We start from the raw sequence: 27,323 nt of genomic DNA, 5'->3' as shown, positions 1-27,323 counted from the left end.
CTTTCCGAGGAGTGATTTGTTGTGCATCTCCGGCATTCATGGGTTTTCTTTTTTCCCAATTGCTCTTTTAACAACGCCCAGTTTTTTTTTAAAGGATGCGGGTACTTCCTTGTGCAAATATCCTTGACGGTCTGGTAAACAAGAATGTTGCCGGCCGCCTATTGCAGGGAGGCTTCAATCTCGCCCCGCCTAGAGCGTGGGCGTCTGACAGACCCGCCAATCAAAGTCACGTGCGCAGTGAGCTGGAACGTTGTGTCAGCAGCGGCAGGGTTTGTGCGCGAGGTCGTAAAATCAAATGAGTGTAGTTGCGACTCAAGGTGGTAATGCATTTTTTTTGTACAAATATTTTTCTCTAGTCATACTAAGGAATCATATATATAAGTTGCTTGTTTTTTTTATTTCTTTTTGTTTTATTTCCGCTCCATAAGAGACGTGGTAAAGTCCGTTTTCAGTGAGAAGATTAGAGGTGTGGCTACTTCTCAGGTAGTTTTACATCTTATTTATCAACCTGATTTGTTTCCGAATGTGTAGGAATGATCTGTGTCATGTCATAGGGCGTTGTCATAATAGGAACTAGACCTCCGGCAGGCACCAAGTGTTTTGTGTGTGTCTGTTGTCATAGTACTTACTCAAGTCGGTGCTGATTTTTCTAGCTATCCTTTTTGCTTTTTATTGGACCCCTGCTGTGGAATTCTAACGATTTTTAACTGGGTGGGAATAACATTACCGATTAAGTTGTAGTTTTGTGTACTGAGTGTTTCGAACTATTGAGCAATGCTGTCAATAGTCTCCCATGAAATTCTGAAATCTAGTGTTGGTTAATAAGGGGTGATAGCACGTTATAACATTTCTTGTGTGCGTGGTGTCTAATCTACTTTTGTGACTCAATTTTCTGCTTCATTGGTTGAATGCGTTTTATCCTTCCTCATTGGTTATTTTCTACTTGTTTGCTAATTATATTATGCAGAAATTAGATTTTTCCTCGATCCCATTTCAGCAAAACTTTTTTTTGAGGGTTAACAGTAGTGTTAGTGCATAGCACTTTCATTTTGTATCGCCACTGTGTTTCATCTTGCACAGTTATAGTGTAACGGTAGTTTGAGTCTGGAATCGGAGCCCAATCTAAAACTGCAGCAAGATGAAATGAGCCTCTGGAGATGCTTCTGTCATGCCTCTTTTTGCTTTGGAGTTAGTTTGGTCTTTGACACGCAATTTAAACTCAACAGCAGATTGCATTTATATAGTGCCTTAAATAAAGAAATGTCACAAAGGTGTGTAGAAAAAAAGACATTGAGCTAAAGGAGAGATTAGGAAGAGTGACCAAAGGATGGGTTAAAGAGGTGGGTTTTAAGGTGGAGGAGTTTAGGGAGGTAGTTCCAGAGAGTGGGACTTAGCTGATTGAAGGCAGGGCTGCCAATAGTGGGTGAAGGGGATGGCATCAGAGGAAGAGAGTTGAGCAAAAGGGATTATAGGGCTGGAGGAGATTAGAGATAGGGAAGAACGAGGCAATGGTTAAGAAACACAAAGATGAGAATTTTAAATTTAAGTTGTTGGGAGTGGGAGCATTATTTAAGTAAGTAATGAAGGGCTAAGCAGGTCTTGGTGGTGGAATAGGATATGGATGGCAAAGTTTTGGAAGAGCTGAAGGGTATGGAGGATAGAGGCTGAGCAGGAGGGTATTGGAGTAATTGAGTCTGGAGGTAACAAAGCATGAAGAAGGATTTCAGTGGCAAATTGGGTGAAGTAAAGACAGAGGTGATCGATGTGACAGAAGTGGAAGTAGCCACTTCTTGTGACGTAAAGGATATGGGTTTGGAAGCTCAGTTCGGTGTTGAACAGAATGCTGTGGTTATGAACTGCTTGCTTCAGCCTGATGCGTTGTCCAGGGAAGGGGGTGAAGACTATGGCTTCAGTCTTAAGCTGGAGGAAGTTCTGTATCCTCCAAGACTTGCACTTGATAGAGGTGAGGGTGGAAGAGGCAGAGGAAAGGAGGTGTTTGGATAAATAGGCGGTGGTGGGTCAGAAGAAATCGTGGGGAGGTAAAGCCTGGGTGTCATTGGTGTTCGTATAGAAGCTGAAACCATGGCTTTGGATGATGTCACCATTGGGCGAGTAAATGGAGGGGGCCAAGGATGGATCCTTGAGGGACTTCAAAGGTGTTGGTACAGAGGTGGGAAAAGAAGCCGTTGTTGACTGAGAGGTTGTGTTAGAGTGGAATCAAGAAAGTCCAGTCCCATTAGAGCTGGACAATGGAGGAAAGATCTTGAAGGAGGACAGTGTGATTGACTGTGTCAAGAGGTTGAGAAGGAATAATGCACCATGGTCACAATCACAGAGAATGTCGTTCCTGATTTTGGTAAGTGCTACTTTGGTACTGTAGGAGGGGCAGAAACCTGATGGCAGGATTTAGAAAGGAGGTTGTGTTGTAGGTAAGCACAGATCTTGGATGCAACAACACCTTCAGAGACAATAGAGTGGAAAGCAACGTTGGAGTTAGGACGGTACTTTGCGAAAACAGGAGGGTGGAGAGTGGATTTTTTTTTGAGCATGGGCTAATGGCTACAGTTTTGAAAAGGAAGGGGACAGTGACCAGGAAGGGAATCAGAAGTTTAGTGGCAGCAGGACTGAGGGATCCAGAGCTGGGTCTTATGGATAGATGAGCTTGGAGATTGATTGATTTGATTTCAGGGCTAGGGTGCAAGCAAGACTAAAGGGAAGTTTGGCTTAGCGGGGAAGGAGTATGCAGCAGAGGCAGCTGAATGGCTGGTCTCTATCTTGGTGACAGAAATCCATGAACTGTTGCACTTGTTAGAGGTGAGGGTGGAGGGGGTAGAGGAAAGGATGCAGTTGGTAGTCGGGGAGAGGTGTTTAAGGATGTAGATGGTAGCAGAGAAAAGGAGCCATAAATTGCTTTGTATTGATGCTAAACTAGTAGTGTGAATGCACTGTTAAATTCATTCAGCCCCTCACCCACTTAAAAAAAAATCAAGAACAAAAACATTAAGAACTCCAAAAAAAAATCACCCTAAACTTAGCTCCAACTATTTCTGTTCCTTCTCTGCACCCCCAAGCAGCACATAGCACTCTGCCCTCTGGATATACCTTCCCCTTCATGCAACATGATCTCTACCTGGGCAGCTAATGTCCACATTGCAATATATTGTTACTGAGTTGGGTGATTTCTGTGACTCTCCAAGATATTTGGATTCACTTCTAGCTGTGTTAGAAGGAGGTACAAGCAAAGCTGATATGCTCCTTCACAAGTGGAGAGGGAAATCACAGGCTGATTCATTCACAGGTTGCGATCGATGGCCTGCAGAAAAGACAGCTAAAGTCGGGCCTACTCACTGCGGACCCTGCCATTTTCGTTAAAATTTACAATTTAAATTAAACGTATCTATTCCGTTCCCAATCACTCCCCTGTATATATTTATATTTGTATTCCCTGTCATCTTTCCATTTTAAAAAGTCCTTTGTTAATAGCTGATGAAAGGTCTTCGATCTGAAACGTTAACTCTGTTTCTTTCTCCATAGATGCTGCCTGACTTGCTGAGCTTCTGCAGCATTTTCTGTTTTTATTTCAGATTTCCAGCAACCGCAGTATTTTGCTTTTGATCCTGTGTCAACAGTCCTTTTTTAATGTGTTTTCGAGATGTGGGCAACACCTGCAAGGCTGCATTTATTGCCGATCCCTAGTTGCCCTGATAAGGTGGTGTGCCTTCTCCTTTAACTGCTGCAGTCCTTGTGTGATGGTGCTCCCACAATGGTGTTGGGTATGGAGTTCCAAGATATTGACCCAGTGATGAAGGAATGATGCTGTATGGCATTTTCAAAGTTAATTATGTCCACACCTATGTTACATCTGGCGATGCCTGCCCTCATGTTTTCAATAGGATTGTTCCATTAATGTAATAGCCTGTGAGGTTAGAATACTTCTAGAATTGCTTTAATTTAAAATTCTCATCCTCGTTTTAGGTCCTTTAATGGACTCTCCCCTCCTTATCTCTAACCTTCTGCAGCCATACAACCCTCCGAGAACTCTATATTCCTCTAACTCTGGCATCTTGTGCTTTCCTCTCACCCAACTATTGGCAGTCTTGCCTTCAGCTGTCTAAGCCCCACACTCTGGAATTTCCTCCTAAACATCTTCATGTCTCCACCTCCCTCTCATCCTTTAAGACCCTCTGGTATGAGCTGTGCTAAACCCTTCTTGATTGAACTTTAATTTTACATTTTCTGAAAATCTATTCCTATGTTTTCAAGGACATATCACTTTATATTTTGTATAATTCTAAGCTACCTTCTGCTCTTTATAAGAGTTGCTGTAACAAGATAGTGATCATCGCATAGTGCATTTAATTATTTGATATTCAAATACACTCCTATAATTGGAGGGAAATTGGTTAATTTTCCCTCAGTCATGAAAATTGCAGCCAGTGCTTTACAATTGCACTTAGTTTTGTCTTTTTTTAAATTCCTTTTTCAATTTTCACAGCAAGTGCTTGTGATTCAACATAACATATATTAGTGTAAGCTGCTAAGGCAAAGTTTTCTCATTTGGTTTCATATTGCCTGCCCGAGCCTTTTTAAAAACTAGGTGTCACCTTCCTTTATATCCATATTTGGATGATTGGCTTATCTGCCATTTTTCTTGATGCTGCGCAGAGTGAAATGCAGAAAATCAAGAATTTATCAAGGAAAGATTTTCATATGTTGGTTTGGTAAATGATACTTGGGCACGTGGTTAAAATAAAACGCATGGGGGGAAAAAAAGTTTAGCTGCAAGAGTTGGACCTATAAAGAAAGGAAGGGGAGAATGTAGTGGTTCAATCAAGTGCAATCTGTGCTGTAACTTCTATATGTAGTCTTGCTCTGTTTATTTTGCAGGGCAGCAGATGGCAGATTGTGTGACTAAAGTTGAACTGAGTGTCTGCTGTGAGAACTTACTGGATAAAGATGTTACTTCCAAATCGGATCCATTGTGTGCGCTGCTTGTGAATGTTAGTGGAAATCAGTGGGTTGAGGTAAGTAATTTTCTTCAGCTGTGTAGTGCAGTCTTACACCCGTGGAAGAACAACAGTTTGTAGCAATGGAGCTTTTTATTTTTCCTCCATTCAGCTGAAGAAGAATATTTTCTAATATTTTGTTTTACTGATCTGCCTTCCTTCCTTGTGGAATATATGAATAGTTTTTTCAAACGTTGCTTCCCTCTTCAGGCCAGTTTACATAACTGACACCAGTGAAAAGGCCCTTGGGTTTTATTTCGGTAATCAGTGTTTTAGAGCTGAACTTGAATGTCACTTGCTTTGGTGGAATATGATCAAAATTGATAGTAAAATTCTGCAGGAGTCCTGACAGTTGTATGTAGTATGTATACAATTTTGCTGTAAAATCTGGTGCATAAACTGCATCTTCATGTAAGTTCTTAATGATTTGGGTTTATGAGAAATGGATCACTTTTCTACCTTGCCACAGGAGTTGCAGGTACATCTTTTATGTCAGTAAAACCTATAATACCAGTTTATAGTGTTATTTTTCAGTGACTTATTGTTGACATTGTTATAGCCCTGGTTTATCAGCATATAAAAAGTGCTTTTCGAGCTATCTATGTAGGGAAAGAAAATGGAGCAAGAAAATTGGAGGGGAAAACTGAATCAGAAGTACTTTTACAGTTCGATTTTCAGTGAAGATTTTTACTTAAGTTTGGTGAATTTTGTGATCATCAAATTTTGGGTTACACTGTTAGCAAGATCTCTGCTTGTTGATTCATTTCACTCCAGTGGTTTTAATTTTAGCAGTTGAAAATCACAATAATTCCTTGAAGGTGTGATTGTATAAACACGGCCAGTAGGATTTTTTGGTGTTATAGAGGCAATGAGTACACAAGTAAAGATAAAGTTGGACAAGTTAGGCCATAAGTGGAGTACTGTGTGCAATTTTTAGCACCCCACTACACAAAAGACATTAAAGCATAGATTTACGAGCATAATATTAGGGATGGAAACTAAAGTTATGAGGAGAGACTTGAGGTACTGGGACTAATTGCAGTTGAGCAGAAAAGGCTAAGAGGCAATTTAATAGAGGGTTTTAACACGATGAAGGATTCTGAGAGGATGAATAAGGAAAGATTACTTCTCTCCCCTCTAGTTGGGTAGTCATGAGTGTAAAATTGCCATGGAGAGTGAGATAGGTGGTTAGAAGAAATTTTTTTTACTCGAGTTGGAGCATAGAATGCTTTGTCACAAGGAGTAGTTGAGGCAGAGACCATTGCAACTTTTAAGGGAAAAGTGAGTAAATATTTAAAGCGGAGGAAGGTACAAGGCCATGGGATTAATTTTGGAATTCTCTAGCAAAGAGCTGACACAGATGCGATGGCCACATGGCCTCCTTTTGTGCTGTAAACTTGAGATTCTATGACTATTTTCCATTTTAGGCACCCTGTGTCAACATTAAGCACTTTTGTCTTCCTTGGTATTTCAGGGGACTTTATATTGGAATAAGTGCCCCACCAGATCTTAGTTCTGTTATAGGTATAACTTCATTGTAGTTTACTTTCCTAGTAGCCTAATTAGATACTTTATATAAATGGGCCAGCTCCAAATCAGTAGTTAGTGCTTGAAGAAATTTGAAACAGTGATTACAAGGCAATGTAAAAAGAGCTTTAGCGCAACTGGGGGTTTTATGCTTCGTATCTAAGTGCTGCTTGACGGTGTAGTTTGGGTTCAGAGTGCACTATTAGCATAACCTGTGTGCTTGTTCGTTCATTTCACTCCAGTGGTTTTAATTGGGGGATTTTTTTTAAAATATAGATTGATCGCACAGAGAGAGTCAATAACTGTCTCGCTCCAAAATTTGCGAAGAAGTTCCTGATAGATTACTACTTTGAGCAGGTTCAGAAACTGAAGTTTGGAATTTACGATATTGACAATAAAACCATTGATTTGAGCGATGATGACTTCCTGGGAGAATTTGAATGTACTCTGGGACAGGTAAATACAAAAAAGCTCTCGTTATTTATATTTGCCACTGAATAATACTTTGGGGACATTTCTATATTGCTGATTAATGGAAACCAATTTACAAACTTTAGCTTATCACTCTACTGCAACCAGAAATATATTGGTTTTGTGAGAAGAAAGGAGGCTAGGAGAGGCTTAACCTTTTAAACAGAAGAATATTACAATTTCAAATCTTGACATGAAATTATCTTGTACGGTGTGTATTGCAGTGTCAATCTTTTACAACAGTCACCATTATAATTTTTTTTTGACTAGTCGATCTCCTGTCTCATTACCCACAGGAGTCAATACCAAGTATAATAGTCAGGTGCAGTGGGGTTAGAGACTGGGGGACAATTGGATCAAGATGCACAGATGCAGTTCATTTGCAATTTTAAAGTCATACATTCTGTCCTTAACTTTAAATATTTCCCTTTTATAAATTTCTATGTCCACATTTATAATGGAAACTGCCTATGTAAACTTGTCACACTGGAACTACAGCTTCCTGCTAGTAGCGGCACTGCAGTGCCTCCAATGGGGAACAGTGTAATTACAGCACAAGTTTGCTTAGGCAGTTTTCATTACAAATGTGGGCCTATGGATTTATAGTGGAAAAATTGACTTAGTGCGTGTAGTTGTAAGATTTTTAATATATCAAAATTATGTTTTTCTATTACATCACTAAATTTGAATATGAAACTTTTGGTCAATGATGCATTATGCAGTGACCGTCTGATATTTAAAGCCAGCTAACAATTTCTAAATTGCTAGTGTGATTTTCTACTTGTGCAATGGGTTTTTGAAATTAAAAAATACAATCAGAAACTCGGTACCATGTTAATTTACGTGTGTTTTTGATGTTTGTTTGTTGCCATTTATTGCTATATGTTCTGTTTTTGGTCCCAATAATGCAGCGTATAACAAAATGGGATTATAGTTGAGGTAATGCACTGCTCCTGAGGCTTCACCATTATATAATGCCCAATAACCTATATGTTCAGGTTTGTGTGAGGATAATTAGATCTTCTACTCAATGATTTCTAACTTTTGTTTCCATGGTAATTGTTTCTGTTAGAAACTGAGCATCTACGGTTGAATTGTTTTGACAGATTGTCTCCAGCAGAAAACTGACCAGACCTCTTGTGCTGCGAAATAGAAGACCAGCAGGAAAAGGAACGATCACGGTACAGACCTAAATATCTTACCTTTTTTGGTTGTTAGGAGTAGATTTTGGTGAATGCTGCTAGCAAGTAGTTTTAATATACCAGCAACAATAGGAAAATTAAATAGTGAATTTTACCAACATTTTTGACTTAAATATTTTTCCCCATTATTTTTCTTGCCTCTCTGCTAAAAGGTAGTGATTTCTACTGGAGCCCTCTGATACTTTGCCCAGTTAACCATTCTGTGTCTAAGTTTAGACTTCCGCTTGTCCATGTGATGCTGCTGGAGACACATCGCATTTTCCTGAGAAGAGGGGCCTCATTTTATAGACAAGATGGGTCTTCCTGCTCCTGACTGGTTTACTGCTAGGAGAGAGGGACATTACTGTGCAGCAGCTTTGTTTAAAAGGCTACATGCTTTTAAAGGGCCAGAAATGCTGGAATTTAGGGAATACAAGCAGAAATGGCAGGTGAAGCAACATCAGAGAGTCCTCCTGTGGTTGGCGCCTCCAGATCCTTGCATGCTTCCATTGATGCACTTTTGGCTGAAAGAAGGGCAAGGAGAAACTGGTTGCTCAGCACTCAAAGAAAGTCACACATGACGGTCATGCAGACTTGATGGAGGGAGGTGTCTCAGGCAGTCAGTGAAACCTTCACCACCTCACGGACTGCCACACAGTGCAGAAAATGGTTTAATGACCTCCATAAATTTGCCAAGGTAAGTGAGTACCCTTGAACATCTTGAAACAGTGTTAGAAACATGACTCACCTCCATACTCACCCTCACTGTACAAGTGTAATGCCCAAATGAAAGGTGAGTGTTCTTGTATCCTACACTTGGAAAGATTACCACCAAGGAAAGGATGGAGACACCATTGGGTGAAAATAAATGTAGTGGCAGGAAGGTGCTTTTATTACTCTCTATTCTCCTTGAAAACATAAAGGTGGTTCATAATCAGTGTCAACAAGTAGCCACGAGGAAATAACTTACCCCGAGAGCACTAACTACTCCTGACCCAATTCTGCAATTACTTGGTGACACATAGGCGAGACAACATGAGATGAGGAAAGGAGGTGAGCTGCAAGGTGCAGGTTGGTGAAGACAGTGATGACCTGCTGTTCAGTGAGTAGTTACGGTGTCCTGCTTTTCAAGGAAATTGTATGGTCTCCGTTCAATGCATGAACCGTTGTCAGATTCCATGATGCGCAGTCCCCATCATCAAATCTATTTCCATTAATATATTCCAGATCATTCTCACCAAGACTGGACCATGGTTGGAAGACCAGCCTCTCGCCGCCTCTTCAGTAGTGACCAACTCCCTCCCCGCCCCCCACCCGCAGTCTCACCTTCACTATCACAGGACTTTATGTACTCAAGCACCAGCCCAGATACACTGACTGGGGAAGGTGTTCTTAGTGAATCAGAAGGAATATCACAGAGTAATGCACAGAGCAGCAGTGAGCAGGAGGACTGGGAGTGGAAGCTGAGGAGGCATCAGAGTCTGACTGGCAGGATGAGAATCGATAGCCTTGGGATGAGCCCAGGGACCCAGATTTCAGGGGCTTGTTCTTCAAACAGAAAATGATCCAAGAGCATAGAACATGTGCAGGCAGTGGATAGTTTCCATGAACGTACTGTAGATAGTGGATAACGAGTCCACTACCCACTCTCCGTATTTATAACCCATCAAAAGTTTGAGAGGTCCTGGAACATCACGCAGTCTGGGAGAGATCTGTGGCTGCAAGGGTGCAGGGGGAGGACCTAAGGACAGTCATGTCCTCCAGGATGGGAGCTATGGCTGCTTCCATTGATTCCTTGTGAAACACCCTTAACGGTACCATTGCTCAGGGATTGAAAGACTTAATTGGGAGCTTTTGGATCTGTTCACGCAACGACAATGAGCTCAAATGAACCATTGCCTAGAAGCAGTGGGTTGCCAGGTGTGTTACCTGAAGATGCTGCTGTGTGTCAGGATAGAAAATCATTGGTTCCCTTCTTGCAGCCCCATTGTCATAACTTATTCAGAGGATCATGATCTTCGATGTATGCTAGGAATTATACTTATTGAAAATATTGTTTATTTAAAGACAGTGAAGACATTCACAAAAGCGTAATCAAAAAAAAAAAGCTTCTGGCAGTTGGCTTTCCCTGAACAACTTCATTTACATCCTGTGCAAACTCTGCATCATCAGGTGATGGAGGGCCTATTCCTCCTTCCTCCTCAACATCCTCACCTTTACTTGAAAGCACTAACCTTTTCTGATTGGCATAGTTATGCAATGTGCAGCAGGCCACGATAATACCTGAGAACCTTGCCTGGCTGTATGAACCTATCAAAGCACCTAAAATAAGACTTTAAAATTACAATTGTATGCTGTATATAGTTGGATTGGTTGCAAGGGCCTCATTGTACTTGTTCTCCGCTCCTGATCTTGAGTGCTGGGGAAGAGGTCATCAGCCAGGGCTGCAAGGAGTATCCCTCATTTCCAAACAAGCAACCGGAAACAATGAACTGGCTCAACGATGCAGATCTTACTGATTTTTGCTAAAGCACAAATAAATTATGAATGTTTCTGAGGTAGCATGCATTCATGTGCAAAGTTATGATTGGTAGCACATTAATTGAATGAAGTCCTGTACTATTGATAAAATTGAGGGGGCTCTCGTATGGGCCTTCATGAGTTCTGCCAACGGCACCATGTACATGGGGCTCCTGCTATTCTATAAAAGTTGACTGCTTGTATGCTCTGCTTGACAGGGTCCATTTGAGAAGACCATCTGAACAGGGCACCTGTAACCACCTTAACACAGTAATGTATAGTAGATTGAATGATGTGACTTGGGTCATCTAGAGCTGCCTGGAAGGATTTGATGTAAAAATTCAGTGTGGTGCTCACTTAACAGTCACTGACAAGGCTGTGTCCCTTGTTCATGTGGGCTGCAAGAATGTGGCCAGCAGCTGGCATAACTGCCCAGTTGCCTTCAGGGGAAGCACAGTTTTCTAATATTGTCTCTTATGAAAAGTCAATGTATGACCTCCAAGGTTGGTGTACCCTCTGGAGTGAGTATCTACGTATCAGATGTTGACAACTTCCATGGTGCTTTCCTCTCCCTGCTTCCATATTCTTGCCATTCTTCTCATTATAACACAGGAGCAAGGGTATTCTCATAGTGGAATCCACTATTTTGCCCAAAACGTTTTAAATTTTTGTTGTAGTTACTCAAATTCTGAAGTATTGTCAGGTGAACCGGTGCACTGTGACTGCAGTGTGTATTATCTACAGGATGCACTGCAGCAAGTCACCAAGGCTTCGTCGGTAGCACCTCCCAAACCCGAAACCTCCACCACCTAGAATACCATAATTTCCAAGTCTCACACCATCCTGACTTGGACATATATCGCCGTTCCTTCATCGCCACTGGGACAAAATCCTGGAACTCCCTACCTAACAGTATTACGGGAGTGCCTTCACCACATGGACTGCAGCGGTTCAACAAGGTGCACCCCACCACCACCTTCTCGGGGCATCTACGGATAAGCAATAAATATCCCAGTAATGCTTATATCCCGAGAATTAATTTAAAAACATGATTAATTTATGCCCTGTATCTTCTGAGCTGGAAGAAATTTTACTTGTTGACAAAAACATTGAGTTAAATACTTTGAATGCAATTTCCCACTGTTCCATGTGAACAAATCTGCTATGTTATAGAAACTAATGTAGTGGCGACTAACAATGTTGTACAATAGCAGCTTGATTTATATAGCGCCTTTAATGTACACCTGTCCCAAGGCATTTTACAGAGTGGTAGTAAGATGAATAGATTATTCAGCCAGGGGAGAAGGATGATTAGGAGGGGTGATGGAGAGGATCTGGTTTTGAAGCTTAGCTCAGTTGACCAGGATGCCAAGGTTTTGCTCAGTCTCATTCAACCTGTGTGAGGGCCAGGAAGGGAGGTGGAGTTAGTGGCTGATATCATTTCCAGCCCTGCCCACTTACATTGGCAGGGTGGGGTGGGGGGGGGGGCTATTTAGAACAATGGATTCTAGAAGCACACAAAACTTTGCTTTTGAAATTAAAAACTGGTGAATAACATGCCTTAGGGATCATTTGAATGGTATGTTAGATATTTAAGTATGACTCATGAAATGCACATTGTGGTCTCTGATAATTAGGATCCTTTTTTGTAACTTATTTTTAATTGAGTGATCTGGATCGGAGCTACAAAATGAAGTAATCAGGATAAGACATCGTGGCCTAGAAATTGTATCGCATACGGGTGCTGCACAAACACCCAGTGCCCCAAAATGGCAGGAAGGAAGAATGCGCACACTTGCGTCCTCTTCACCGGTGGGCTACAGTGCCATGCTGGTTCTATTACAGTGAGGTCAGAGGTCCAATATCAGGGGCGTCTTGGACTTCACCATTCTAGCACAGGGTATTGGCACGGAGCGGTCCTGAATTTCTGGGCCAGCACCTCCTCCTTCAAATATTTGAAGTGTAAGTTATTTGATCATTTTGTTTTTAATTGGTTTCTATTCTGTTCCCTCTTTTCATGCTTAAGATTTTTGCAGAGGAGGTGAAAGACAACCGGGTAGTAAATTTTGAAGCTCAAGCACGGAAACTGGATAACAAGGTGGGTTTTATATATAAAAACTGAAAATACATAGCAGTTCTTTTGCTGAAAAGAGGAAAGATTGACCAATGATTTGGATAGAGACCCTTCATCAACACTGGCTGTTTATTTCCATCATTTTCAGTTTGATTATTAGCCGTTTTGCTTTTTATCTCGGTTTTTTTTATATTATTCATGCGTTTGTACATTTATTGTTGGTTCACATTTTCTATCTGGCGATAACCTCTTCCACTTTTATTACTCGTGATGGTGGTGATCAGGATTTCTTTGGGAAGTCAGATCCTTATTTGGAGTTCTACAAACAGGCTGAGGATGGGAAATGGCAAATGGTTCATCGGACAGAGGTGAGAGATACACATTTGAAAGCTTGATGGTAACATGTTTGCTCTAATTTTCATACACATTGTCTACTTGTGTAAAATAGTCATCTACCAAGTTGTACCAAATGCATAGGAATGCTCATTAGATTGTTGTGATTTTATGCTGGTCATGTGATACTAAGGTAGAGTGTTTTGACTAATTTGATTGCATTTTTGGAGAAAGCATTGAGTGTACATATAAAGGGACAGTGATGGAGGGTGTGTGTGTGTATTTGCTAAGCTGCATAATTCCAGGCCATTTTGTGCATTAACGTTCAATAATGTCAATTAAGCAGCATAAATAACACACAAAAGTGGTAATTTAGGCACAAGGGGGCAGATATTGAAGTTTTTCGATAATTCCAAATTAGGAAGCATGGCAACCTGTGAGGAAGAATGCAGAAAGACATAGGTTAGCAGTGTAGGCAGATAGGTGGCAGATGCAGTTCAAATCAGAGAAATGTGAAGTTCTACATTGTGGGAAGAACAATGAATAGCAGTATACCTAATGGAGTCAGGGTGCAGATACATAGATCTCTAAAGGTGGAAATGTAGGTAGAAAACTGGACTCTGGGATTAATACATAGTGGTATTGACTACAAAAGCAAGAAAGCGATGTTGAATTTGTACATGACATTAGACCACAGTTGGAGTATTGCATGCAGTTCTAAGCACCCCTTTTTATAGGAAGGATATTAGTACAATGGAAAGGATACAGCAAAGATTCACTGACATTACCAGAATATGAGATTATACTTACGAAGAATGTGTGAACAAATTGAGGCTTTTTTTTCACTAAAACTGGGTTTCTAATAGGAGTTTTAAAAATTATCAAAGACTTTGGGGGGTTTTGAGAAGATAAATATTGAAAGTTTGTTTCCAGTGGTTGACAAATCAGTAATAAGGGACAAAAACTAATGATTATCCCTAGAAGAAGGGGAAGTTTGAAGATCTGTTTTCACACAGATGGCTATTAGAACATGGGATGTTTTATCACAAGTGGCTATTGAGACAGGGACTATAACATGGGCTGAATCTTGCTGAAAAAATAATAGTGGGTTAACCACGTATGCCGTTATTAATGTGCAAATCGGCCAGCAAGTTCTGGGGATTATAAAATACACCGTGAGTTGTGAATCTACAGAACTTGTTGGTCGATCTACGCCGTTTGCTTCGCACAGACGGCATCTTGCCCTTAGCCTCCCCGTTATTTTTAAGAACTTGCTGGATTTGCACATGAATTATCCACTAAACTCGCTGCAGATTATTTAAAATATAATTAGATAAGTATTTGAAAGGGAATATAATAGGAAACAGATAAAGGATATGGAATTGGGATTAGAGTAGGTAGCTCCACTTGAAGAGCTAGCACAGGCAATGAATTGAATGGCCTGTTTCTTCTTAGAAGCCCCAGGTTGTATTTTATCCTGAATTCCAAATTCAGCATCTGTTTCTCGGGCTTTGTGGCCCATTTATTCCTTTTTGCATCTTCGCCAATAGCAGATGCACACTTTTATAGTGTAAAATAGCCAACTGTTGATCTGTGCATCAGTGAACTGTTCTAATTTCATTTTTAGTCCCTTTTACAATCTTTTCCCTCACCTAAGTTCTGCTTATTCCTTTTTCTTTCTCTTCTAACTTTTTCTTTTCAACTTAACTTGTATGCATGGTCTCTAATCCCTCACATTACTTTAATACTTTTTTTAATGCACTGAATTTTTTCTAATTTTAGAACATAGAACTTTTATTTAATGACTGATACATTTTTTGACATCTAAACTGTCTCTTCATAATCTGCATTTAAAGAATTTATAACAGTACTTGATGTTTCATCCCACTCTCCAATGCAGACAAGGGGGATATTCATCTAGACCATATCAAACACAAGTACAATTCAGCTCTTCACACTTTTCACATTTCAACTTTTTTTGTAAACTGACACATTTTATTTTTCTCAATATATGCACAATATTCTGACATGCAAAATCAATGGCTCTTAACTTTAATCTTAGTCTCTTTCTATATCTCTAAAACTTCAACCATGTCTTATCCTGAGCAATGCCACAGGAGGTGATTGAATATACAATTGTTTTGTCTCCAAATTTTACAATGTGATCTTTCCAATTTCAAAAAATGTTGCTATGAACTCCTGTACAATGGAAGAACTTGATTGAAATGTCAGATTACAAGGGAATGTTTTGTTTTTAAAGTCAAATGACACTTTTGTGATATTTCAATTATTGTTAATGTATTTCCTACTTTACTTTTTAGGTAATAAAGAATAATCTGAATCCCAGTTGGAAACCTTTTAAAATCCCTTTGCGGTCTCTGTGCAATGGTGACTTACAGAGGCCTATCAAGGTACTTTTATATTTATCTACATAGAAGGTGAAACAAGTACTTTCTTCACCTTCGCAATATTGATTTTAAATTAATCACTAGGGAAATATTTAGCTGGTTCACTTTCATAGTGACGAATGTAAAATCACATCAACAAGTGTGTCTAGCTGAACATTAGTACCGCCATCAGTATTCTTATAAAGAATTGACCAGACTGAGCAAGTGCGTCCAATTATGAGTGAAGTAAATCAAGCCGTACAGAGTGTAGATCTGTTTTTGTCCTTGGTTACATTTTGTTGTACAAACAAGCAGTGACAGAGGTTTTGAACACATGATGTATGGTTTGGAAATTTCTAGTAGTCATAAGTTGAATGAGAAGATTATTAAAGGATGGCGTTTTTTCTGAGTTGGCCTTTCTTCATCTCTAAATGAGTACGGGTTAAACACTCATTAGTTCTATAAGTAATTCTATTGTTTATAAACAGTCAGATTTGGGCTAATTCAGAGTTTGGCAAATTTTCCATTGGCACTATCCTTGCCTGTTTGTAATATGCTGACAGATTAGATTTGCTTATACAAGTTCTTCCTGCCCAGGGGATAAAGTATTTTACTTGTGTCCTGTGCTCATCTAATGGCTCATGCGGCTAATTTTCAGAAACTCTTAACGAGGTGAGTTTAGATTAAAATGGGATTTGACTTTATAATGGGTCTGATGGGTTAGCAATGTTGATACATATAAATAAGCTAGTTTAGCGAGCTCAAGTTCCAAGTGTTGATGACACTTGTCACCTCTGGAATCCCCCAAAGATATATCCTCGGCCCCCTCCTGTTTCTCATCTACATGCTGCCCCTCCGCAACACCATCTGAAAACACGACGTCGTGCACTAACGACACCCAGCTCCACCTCACCACCATCTCTCTTGACCCCTCCTCTGCCTCTGATTTGTCACATCCAGTACTGAATGAGCAGAAATTTCCTCCGACTAAGTATTGGGAAGACCGAAGCTATTGTCTTTGGTCCCCGCCACAAACTCCGTTCCCTAGCCACCGACTCCATCCTTCTCCCTGGCCACTGTTTGAGGCTGAACCAGACCGTTCGCAACCTTGGCATCCTATTTGATCCTGAGATCAGCTTCCGACCCCATATCCGCTCCGTCACCAAGACCGCCTACTTCCACCTAGAATCATAGAATTATACTTCCGCCTCCGTAACATTACCTGTCTCTGCCCCTGCTTCAGCTCATCTGTTGCTGAAACCCTCATCCATGCCTTTCTGAACTCTAGACTTTACTATTCCAGCTCTGCTAGCTGGCCTCTCATCTTCCACCCTCCATAAATTTGAGCTCATTCAAAACTCTGTTGCCTATATCCTAACCTACAGCAAGTCCCGTTCACCATCACACCTATGTTCACTGACCTACATTGGCACCTGGTCCAGTAACGCCTCTTAAAATTCTTATCCTTGCTTTCAAATCCCTCCACGGCCTCGCCCCTCCCTATCTCTGTAACCTCCTCCAGCCCTACACCCCTCCGAGAACTGTGCGCTCCTCCAATTCTGGCCTCTTGTGCATCCCTGATTTTAATCGCTCCACCATTGGTGGCTGTGCTATTGGTTGTTTAGGTAACTAAGCTCTGGAATTCCCCCCCCGGTCCCCCGTCCCCCGACTCAGGTTTTAAGGAGTGTCTTAAAGGATATCACTTTGACCAAGCTTTTGGTCACCTGTCCTAATATCTCCTTATGTGATTTGATGTCAAATTTTGTTTGATATCGCTCCTGTGAAGTGCCTTGGGACATTTTACTAAGTTAAAGGCGCTGCATAAATGCAAGTTGTTGCTGACACTTCTTGGGTCAATTGGCAGAAAATCTAGGATGTTAAGTCACAATCTTTTATCCCTCCAACCTCATCATTTGGGTTGCAGTTGCACAAAAAATGTCAGCTACTGTCTACCTGATCACTTCTTGTATTTTACAAAGTTGTTTTGTTTACAAGCCTGCTCAGCTGCTCAAGGTTTTTGCTGCAGATTTGCAGTGAGAATTATTAATGATCAGTATTGCTCCAATCAACAAAAGAAGGTAATGCGTGGAGGAATGTTGCATCCATCAGCAACAATAGGCCCATTGATACTGCAGTTTGAGGGCAGCAGAGTGTGGAAATGTGAAAGCAGCAATTTATAGTTTTCAACAAAAAATTTAATTTAATCTTTTTCAGGTGGATTGCTATGACTATGACAATGATGGATCACATGACCTAATTGGTATATTTGAGACTAACATGACTAAACTACAAGAAGCATCCCACAGCTCACCAGTAGGTTTTTATTGTTATTTTTGCTCAAGTACAATGTGTCTCTAGCTGCTTTTAAAGCCGTAGTACCCCAAAGGAGTAATTTTCTGACTTTGCACACTCACTGGGAGCCTCACCCTCTGGGAACGCATATTGGAACTTCAGGTGCATGTTGTACCCACTTTTTTGACCAATAACTAATGGTTGGAAAATTTGGGTGCAGCAAGTGTCACTATTTCTGACAGATTAAATCTTGCCTTCCACATTTTTTTTGCACATATATCCTAACTGTTTACATTTTAATAACATCTAAACTCTCTGAAATGCTTTTAAATGTTAAAAAGAACACCTGCATGGACTTTGAATTTCTAGAGTTACATCTGATAGCTCTTGCAGTGCCAGGCCAATAACACGTTATCAAAATGTGATTTTTTTTTTGTAAATCTCAGAATGGCTAATTCTATTGGTCATATTAAGTATGCCTATTATTGGCACAATCGAGCAGTGACTTATTCACAACACAAAAAAAATAACTAATCAATCCAAAGGAATGCTGCCTCCTTTATAAAGTTGCGCTTGGGTCTATGGCAGATTAAAGGACTGCTTCGAAAAGACGAAATGTTGCAATCAGTATATAATGAGTCATGAGGATGGATTTTCTGAATCCGCCCATGTTGAGGTAGCTGGACTGCCATGACGCGCATTGGAAAATTATGGGTGAGGACTCAGAAAATTGATCCTGAGATGTTGTGACTTGTTTATACGCTAGTCTAGTATTTTAGTGGTTCCATTTGATAATTGTGTTTTATTGTTGATGAGATCTGGTGTATTTTTTACTGTTGAAAACACATTTAGGTGTGGATGTTTAGTCTTGTAGATTTCAAGGAAAAAGTCTTCACCAAAATTTTGGCTACACATTTTCACTTTCCTGTTATTGGGTAAGCTTTGTTGAATTATCTGGCTGGTGTGGTGAGCTTGGAGAAGTGTTTCATGAAGGAGAGTAAGAAATGGGGAAATGCAGCCATGCACATCCTCTACAGAAGCTGAGGGGGTGGAGCGGGGAAGGGAAAGTTTGGAGAAAGTATATAACAAAGAATATTCTAACATTCCTGTCTTGGAGCTAATATTTTGCTCCTCACTCCTAGCAGAGCATTGATGAGGTAATACATGTCAATAAGGTTAAATTGGTTGCTTATGCAGTAACGTAGTCATTCGCCTTGGTTTTCCTATTCTAGCGATCATTTTAATGGATTACTACCGGTATACAATCAGAAAACCTAAGCCATTGTGTTTAGTCTTATGATCTGCAATCACATTTCTCATGGTATTTCTGTTGCAGGCAGAATTTGAATGTATTAATCCAAAGAAGAAACAGAAAAAGAGAAGTTACAAAAATTCAGGAATAGTGAGTTTTAAATTATGCCAGGTAAGAAATGTTGCCTCTTATCTGATTATTGATGAAAGGTTGAAACCTGACTGCTGGATGATTGCTTAGTATGTTCCTTTATTTTATTTTCTTTCTTTCTCTTCTCGTGTTTCTTTCTGCTTTCGTCTGTCTCTCTGTGTGTCTCTTGCTCTCTCCCACCTCGACCGTTTCTCTTAGCTTGCTACCTTGTGCCTAAAGCCTCAGCTGCTGCTTACCTTCCATCTTTCACCCGCAACAGCTCCCTTGGGCCTCAGCAGTTCTGTTTCCTGTCCCCAGGACTGCTGTTGCACCTTAGCCAATTTTGCAGCTTAGCTTTTTGAGCTGATAATGTACTGGCTGTATATTTGGTAAATACATTGTAAGCATAGTGCTTAAAAAGCTAAGCTGTTATTTTCCCATCTCAATGCTGGAAAACCAGTGAAGTCGATGCAGCAGGCCTGATAGGAGGTAAAACTGTACCATAAATCTTTGGGGTGGTGGTGAAGGGGACAGAGGGGCAAGAAATAGACATCATGGTAATGGGGGAATAGAGAAGGGGGAAATGCTGACAGGAGGGGAAGGCAGGAAAGAGAGCGAAAGGGGAGATAGAGAAGAAAGGTAAGAAGGGCGAGGGGGCAGGGAGGAGGGGATGAGATGGCCGTGAGGTGATGTGGAGGAGGAGGATGAGAAGGTTGATTCCTGGGGTCTATCAGCGGCGGGGGGGGGGGGGGAGGGTGTGGAGGAAAGTATCTAACAGCAGTAAGGGGGAGGCCCTGGATCTGATGGCACTGGTTTGTAAGTTTCTAATCGATCTCAGTAAACATTGAATTAATTATTTTGTGACTGCTTCTTGGAAGAATACTGTTTTCATTGGATGAATAAGTATCACAGCTGCATAAATAAATGTCATTGCCTCTCTGGAACTGTGTATAAACGCATCTGCTTTAATAAAATTTAGTTTGAATTTTACTATTTGAAAATAAATCAGCAATTTTTGCATCTGTTAAAGTGGGTGGGAGAGGTGGGGCTTACAATCCTCTAAATTTGCAGTCCTTGTCACACTGAAATGCTTCTAGAAATTACCTCTGAAAACATTGTTTAGCTGAGATAGATAGCTGTTTAAAAAATCTAATGTTTAATTTGCAGATTGTGAAAGAGTACTCTTTCCTGGATTACATTATGGGTGGCTGTCAGCTGAACTTCATTGTGAGTAAAACGTTCCCATTGGTGAAACTAACAAATGTAAATTTGGTCACTGATCTATTCTGATTTTCAAAGCAGATTAATCTGAAGTTTAATTGCAAACACAATTGATATTTGAAAAAATAAGAATTGATATTGGAGTAGCATTAATAACTGTTCATGTAGAATTCCTCCTTTTGACATTACTTTTGTGTTTTTTGTTTTCTATTTGTGTGTACTTCGTCTTTGACCTCACTTTTTCTCATCCGTGACATTCTTTTCATGTCGGAAAAATTGATCTGTAAGCAAAGTTATACCCAAACAAAAAGCTTACTGAGCTGGTAAATTACCTGTATAAATACTGCATGTTATTCAATTAACAGGAATGTTGGCCCAAGTACCCTAGTAAAACAAATTAGTAAATTAAAATCCCTGTTGCTTTTAACATTAATTAACGTTTAATATTAAATAGAAAAGCACTTACCATTACAGATAATTTTAAGAAGTACTCTGGTTGGTAAGTAAAGCCTTAATTCTGACCATAAATTTTCTTGTGCTAGTTATATATAATTTGTTTAGCAATATGAATGTTAAAACCCAAGAGTCTGCATGCTATATTGTCTACTTCCAGTAAATATTTTCATGTTTGCCAATTGCAGGTTGGTATCGATTTCACAGGCTCTAATGGAGATCCACGCACGCCTAACTCTCTACATTATATAAATCCTAATGGATTTAATGAATACCTGATGGCAATCTGGTCTGTTGGAATGATCATTCAAGACTATGATACGTAATGCATTCCTTTATCTTCAGTCAATTTACAGTGTTCCATTTTATTAAGTTTCTCCTCAAAACTACTGTAGAAAATTCTATCTGCAATATAGATAAAAGCTGTATAATGCACATTCTTTCTTGCCTGTAGATCTAATACTTATGTTTCCATTGCTTGTCTAATATTAGTGAAAATTATTTTTGAAAGCTTTGTGCAGTTATGGAAACATAGTACTAACATAGAGTACTATGAGATGCCAGGTTTTTACATTTTACTTTGCTTTTGTAACAGTGGAGAGAACTAGTAGCACTTGGTTTTTTTTCTATTGTTATTAAAAGTCATGACTTTGCAATCCTTAAGATGTAGGTTATTGTGACATAGTTGTCTAATGGGCAGTTTGTGGCACAGCTATATAGGCTAGGAACCCCAGCCCCTGCTGAGTCATTGGGGGCAATATCAGCAGTGCTGCAATTGTCTTGAGTGCCCCTGGGTTAGTGAAGGAAAAATCGACCAGGGTTGCTGTTTCTGATTATTATTCAATGATCGCTGTTAGACTCGCGTGTGTGTGTGTGGCTGTTTGGTGAAGAAAGGATCAGACTTGGCTGTAATGCAAAGTAGTGGTTAAATAGCCCACTGACACTTATGCCTTAATTTTGCACTGGTAGTGTAGGGTCTTGCTGGTGGTAGGTACGGGTGAAAAAAATGGAAGTCACATTCATGATTCACAACATGCTGCATTTTGCAACAGGTGACTTGAGAAGGGAAACACAGGCTCCACTATAGTCATGTGCGAGCTTCATTAAAGTATTCAGATTAATGAAATCACGTCCCGCAATGAATCTCGCCACTTCAGGTGCCACTTTGCTTACAGTTCGCATCTTGCCATTGTAAATTGGGTGCAGCAGCAGTCCTGGGACCTGATCTGCTCGGTTAGACTTCTTGAAGAGAGATTACAGTTTGTCAGTGGAAAACTTCTTCCTTATTTGCAGCCAGGTAAAAGGGAGCTGGGTGACTGCACTGACTTGATTATTGACTTTCTGGCATGCTCCTTGTACTTGAAATTTGTTTAGAGTGGCTTTCTGCACTAAATATGGCTACCCTGTTTTAGGTACATCTCCTGCACCAGAATCCTCAACTCTTCAACATCAATGAGAGCACTATTTTCCAACATATCACTCTTGTACCACTGAGTCCATTTTTCTGCACTATCAATTTCTCCTTTGATGAAATGATGCATCACTAGATTTTATATTCCCTAGTCAAGTGTGCTACAGACCAAGATCTCTGACAAAATTTTTAATTTGCCTGTAGCATATTCAAATTAAGCAGCGAGATTCTCATCACAAAATTTGGAGTGACCCTCCCTCTGAACTGCCAGTCTAGGTGAGCCAGCACAAGTTCACTTTGCCTGACTCTCATCGGGACTTTACTATCCAGGCTCACACATGTATAATGGTCACATAGTTATGACAGTAGAGGGTTCTTGTCAAACACGGACCCAACAATGAGTCATCTAGGCCTGAAGCTCTGGAATTCGTTCCCTAAACCCCTCTGCCTCTCCACCTCTCCTCCTTTTAAGACCCTTCTTAAAACCTACCTCTTTGACCAAGCTTTTAATCACCTCTCCTAATATTTTTTTTGGCTCAGCTTCCATTTTTGTCTGATTACACTCCTGTGAAGCGCCGAGGGACATTTTCCTACGTTAAAGGCGCTATATAAATAAATTGTTGTTGAGTCAACTTCTTCAAGTGCAAGCGAGGAGAGAAAGGAAAGAGGGGAGGGTAGAGAGAGTGGGGTGGGACGAGATTGTTGGTTTGGAGAGGGAGGGGGAGAGAGTTCTTAGATTAGTTTGTTCTCTCGGCGTTTTAAAATTAAGCATCATTAACTGAGGAGAAGCACTTCCTTGTAGGGAAGATGGAAAGGGAAATCAACAAGCAAGTCACTTGCTGATGTCTGATACAGGAGATAATGCTGTGCAGCAAAATATCTGTATCTAAGATGGGGTCCAAGTAGAATTAGAAGATGAGGCCAAAATCATTTTGAAGATGTTCTGCTCACGTTTTAGTTTGCTGCTAATATTTTATCATAAATATATAATATATGGCAGTGCTAAAAATTTATGCTAGCTTGATGAGCCCCAATAATTCCTGCTGTGTGTGAGCATTGTGTAGGATTTGGATTAGCTTTAGTTGAACAGCCAGCTGACATAGATTGTATTTAGGTTTCAGTCAACCATGTAAATTTAATTAATTATTGTAAAGGGAATTTTCAAGATGACCAGTTATCTTTGAGAGGGGTGAGATCTATCGTGTTGAAGTGCTGCCTACCCTCCTAATAGCTCTGATTAAAATATGTCTTGAACAGCAATGAAGTAAGATTAAGCAATTTATGTACAACAATTTGATTATCTGGTTTCTAACTTGTGGCGATGTTTATTATGTTGTTACTGGAATGACTTATCCTCACTCGTACATTCTCTCTTTGCGGTGGTTTATAGGCAACCGTCTAATTATGATTGTATCTTTACAGAGACAAGTTATTCCCGGCATTTGGATTTGGTGCACAACTACCCCCTACCTGGCAGGTAAATATAGATCAGTTTTATAAAAAATGTATTCAAATATCATTTTTGTATACAAGTCATATTATGTAGTGGCGTTTTTTCCTGTAGGTATCTCACGAGTTTCCACTTAACTTCAACCCTGAAAACCCATTTTGTGGAGGTATGGAATATATATTTATTTTGTAATAGCTTCTTTTTAAATGGGGAGGAAGGTGGGGAAGATTCCAAGCAAGATGTTCGACTGTTCATGTGACATTACTTTGTTGACACATACCAAAATAAGTGATTCCCATTTTTCAAGCACAACTTTAAGAACTCAACACCAAACAAGTTATGAATATTCTGCTGTATTATCTCCTGTACTTGAGGTACCCAACCCTTGCAGAACTAATCTAACTTGATTTTCTTATCTCTTCTCACAGCAACCAATACCATAATCCTTATGCCTATCACTAATGCTTTAAAAATGCCTATCCAAGTATAGCAAAGCAATTTTTTCCCCCTCTTACCTTTCCATTCCTGGCTGTGATGACTAATGCTGAGATGGCTCCTTGGATGCTCTTGTCTCTCCAGCACCTCACTTCAGGTATGAGCCCTGGTATGTGTTGGCAGACTGTTCCAATTGTGAGAGGTATCATGGCCGAACCTAATCCTGTTCCTATCCATAGCCATTGGATGGACACTTTCTGGGGATGGAAGGTCACTTGATAGTTGTCAGGAGCTAGAATCCCAACTAATTTACCAGCAGCCCAGCCTTGGACACTGATTTATAATTATAGTGCCCCAATACAACCTTGGCTGAGATCAGCTAATTCAGCACAAACCAAGGATCAAATGGGAAACCTTGGTCTATGTTGGTCATGTCAGTCTCCTTCCCGTCCCACTCACTCCTTCCAGCACTGACCCTGTTGACTCTGCCAGTAGATCAGCTATCGCTGCCCCTCTCCGCATCTCCCTCCAGAATGTTCGTTCACTTGTAAATAAGGCCCTTTCAATCCATGAGCTTATTGTGGATGACTGCGTCGACATCAAGGCCTTGATGGAAACTTGGCTGACTGGTGATGACACCTTCCCCCTTAATGAAGCCTCCCCGCCTGGCTATATCTTCCACCACTTGCCCCACCCAGACCACCGCGGTGGGGATGTGGTCCATATCACTAAATCACACCTTGGTCTGTCCCCCTACTCCACTGGCACCTTCTCCTTCTTTGAGCATCTCACCTTGTTCCAACCTCCTCATCTTTAAAATTCTCATTCTCTACTGCCCTTCCAAGTACCATGCCAAGTTTCTCACTAATATCTTCACTGCTTTCCTCCCTCAGCCTCAGCACTGAGCGACTTCTCATCCATGGTGATTTCATTCTTCTTCTCAACTCATCGTGCCCTCTCTCCTCTGAGTTCACTGCTCTCCTATCCTCCCTTAATCTCACCCACCATATAAACTCTCCTACACATATTCACAGCCACCCCCTCGACCTTGCCATCTCACGTGGCCCCTCTGCTCCCATCTTGTTAATTACGGATAAGGTCATCTCTGATCACTACCTTATATCCCTCTTCCCTCACCGAACTCCTCTTGTCCATGAGACCCACCTCCTGCTCCCTCAACTCTATTCCCACCAAACTGCTGACCACCCAACTTCCCTTCCTGGCTCACATGTCAGCTGATACTGTTAACGGATCCCTCTCCTCAGGTACTGTCCCCCTCCCCTTCAAATCTGCCGTTATCACCCCCCTCAAAAATACCCACCCTTGACCCATCTGTCTTTGCAAACTACCGCCACATCTCTAACCTCCCTTTCCTCTCCAAGGTCCTTGAACATTTTGTTGCGCCTCAAATCCATGCCCATCTTTCCCGCAACTCCATGTTTGAATCCCTCAAATCAGGTTTCTGCCTCTGGCACAGTACTGAAATGGCCCTCATCAAAGTCACAGATGACATCCTATGTGACTGACCACGGTAAACTATCCCTCCTCATCCTTTGACATGGTTGACCACACCATCCTCCTCCAACGTCCAGCTGGGTGGGACTTCCCTCGTCTGGTTCCATTCTTATCTGTCCAGTCGTAGCCACAGAATCACCTGCAAAGGCTATTCTTCCCGCTCCCGTACCATTATCTCTGCAGTCCCCCGAGGACCTATCTTTGGCCCCCTCTTATTTCTCATCTACAGGCTACCCTTTGGCGACATCATCCGAAAACACGACGTCAGGTTCCACGTGTACACTGACGACACCCAGCTCTACCTCGAACCCTCCACTGTCTCTGATTTGCCACAAGACTGCTTGACAACATCCAGGACTGGATGAGTAAATATTGCCTCCAACAAAACATTGGGTAGACCGAAGCCATTGTCTTCGGTCTCTGCCATTTAAGAATATAAGAATTAGGAGCATGAGTAGGCCATACGGCCCCTCGAGCCTGCTGCGCCATTCAATAAGATAATGGCTGATCATCAACCTCAATTCCACTTTCCTGCCCTATCGCCATATCCCTGGATTCCCTTAGTGTCAAAAAATCTATCGATATTCAAGACTGAAATACTCAACGACTGAGCATCTACAGCCCTCTTGGGTAGAGAATTCCAAAGATTCACAATCCTCTAAGTGAAGAAATTTTTCCTCAACTTGGTCCTAAATGATCAACCCCTAGTTCTAGACTATCTGGGGAAAAGCCTCTCAGTATCTACCCTGTCAAGCCCTCTTATTTTTTAAAAAAAGAGTATACATTTCAATGAGATCATATCTCATTCTTCTAAACTCTAGAGCATATAGGCCCATTCTACTTAATCTCCCCTCATAGGACAACCTTCTCATCCCAGGAATCAATCTAGTTAACCTTTGTTGTACCCCCTCTAAGGCAAGAATATCCTTCCTTAGGTAAGGAGACCAATACTGTACACAGTACTCCAGGTGTGGTCTCACCTGAGCCCTATGTAATTGCAGCAAGACCTTCTTACTCTTTTACTCCAACCCCCTTGCAATAAAGGCAAACATACCATTTGCCTTCCTAATTCCTGCTGAACCTGCACGTTGATTTTTCTGTGATTTGTTACAAGGACACCCAAATCCCTCTGACTACCACATTTCTCAATCTCTTGCTGTTTTTTAAAAAAAAAATTCTGCTTTTCTATTCTTCCTGCCAAAGTGGATAATTTCACAATTCCCCACATTACACTCATCTGCCACTCACTTAACCTGTCTATATATCCCTTTGCAGCCTCTTCATGTTCTCCCCACAGCTTACTTTCCTACCTAGCTTTGTACAATCAGCAAACTTGGATACATTACATTCGGTCCCCTCATCTAAGTCATTCATATATATTGTAAACAGCTGGGGCCCAAGCGCTGATTCCTGTGTCACCCCACTAGTTACATCTGCCAACCCAAAAATGACAATTTATTCCTCCTTTATTTTCTGTCTGTTAATCAATCCTCTATCCATGCTAATGTATTGCCCCCAATCCCATGAGCCACAAACTCTGTTCCCTAGCCACCGACTCCATCCTTCTTCCTAGCCACTGTCCGAGGCTGAACCAGACCGTTTGCAGTCTTGGCGTCCTATTTGACCCTGAGATGCACTTCCAACCACATAATCCGCTCCATCACTA

At 40.9% G+C, this 27,323-nt stretch overlaps 1 protein-coding gene across 1 annotated transcript in view; it reads left to right on the top strand.

Moving 5' to 3' along the window:
• The first annotated feature begins 220 nt into the window (after nucleotides 1-220).
• The window catches only part of LOC137313374 (copine-3-like), a 38,964-nt gene continuing 11,861 nt past the window's right edge, over nucleotides 221-27,323 (top strand). The window contains exons 1-13 of the mRNA XM_067979509.1: nucleotides 221-317; nucleotides 4,888-5,024; nucleotides 6,810-6,989; nucleotides 8,111-8,185; nucleotides 12,732-12,803; nucleotides 13,064-13,147; nucleotides 15,434-15,523; nucleotides 17,714-17,812; nucleotides 19,128-19,214; nucleotides 20,340-20,399; nucleotides 21,035-21,168; nucleotides 23,680-23,734; nucleotides 23,822-23,873. Coding sequence (XP_067835610.1) covers nucleotides 296-317; nucleotides 4,888-5,024; nucleotides 6,810-6,989; nucleotides 8,111-8,185; nucleotides 12,732-12,803; nucleotides 13,064-13,147; nucleotides 15,434-15,523; nucleotides 17,714-17,812; nucleotides 19,128-19,214; nucleotides 20,340-20,399; nucleotides 21,035-21,168; nucleotides 23,680-23,734; nucleotides 23,822-23,873 — 1,147 coding nt within the window. The 5' untranslated portion in view covers nucleotides 221-295. The remainder of the gene's footprint in view (nucleotides 318-4,887; nucleotides 5,025-6,809; nucleotides 6,990-8,110; nucleotides 8,186-12,731; nucleotides 12,804-13,063; nucleotides 13,148-15,433; nucleotides 15,524-17,713; nucleotides 17,813-19,127; nucleotides 19,215-20,339; nucleotides 20,400-21,034; nucleotides 21,169-23,679; nucleotides 23,735-23,821; nucleotides 23,874-27,323) is intronic.

This window comes from Heptranchias perlo, chromosome 3, assembly GCF_035084215.1.
Source record: "Heptranchias perlo isolate sHepPer1 chromosome 3, sHepPer1.hap1, whole genome shotgun sequence".
NCBI classification, from domain to species: Eukaryota; Metazoa; Chordata; class Chondrichthyes; order Hexanchiformes; family Hexanchidae; genus Heptranchias; species Heptranchias perlo.
Note: the sequence above shows the minus strand (reverse complement) of the source record. Positions and strands in the feature narration are given on the sequence as shown.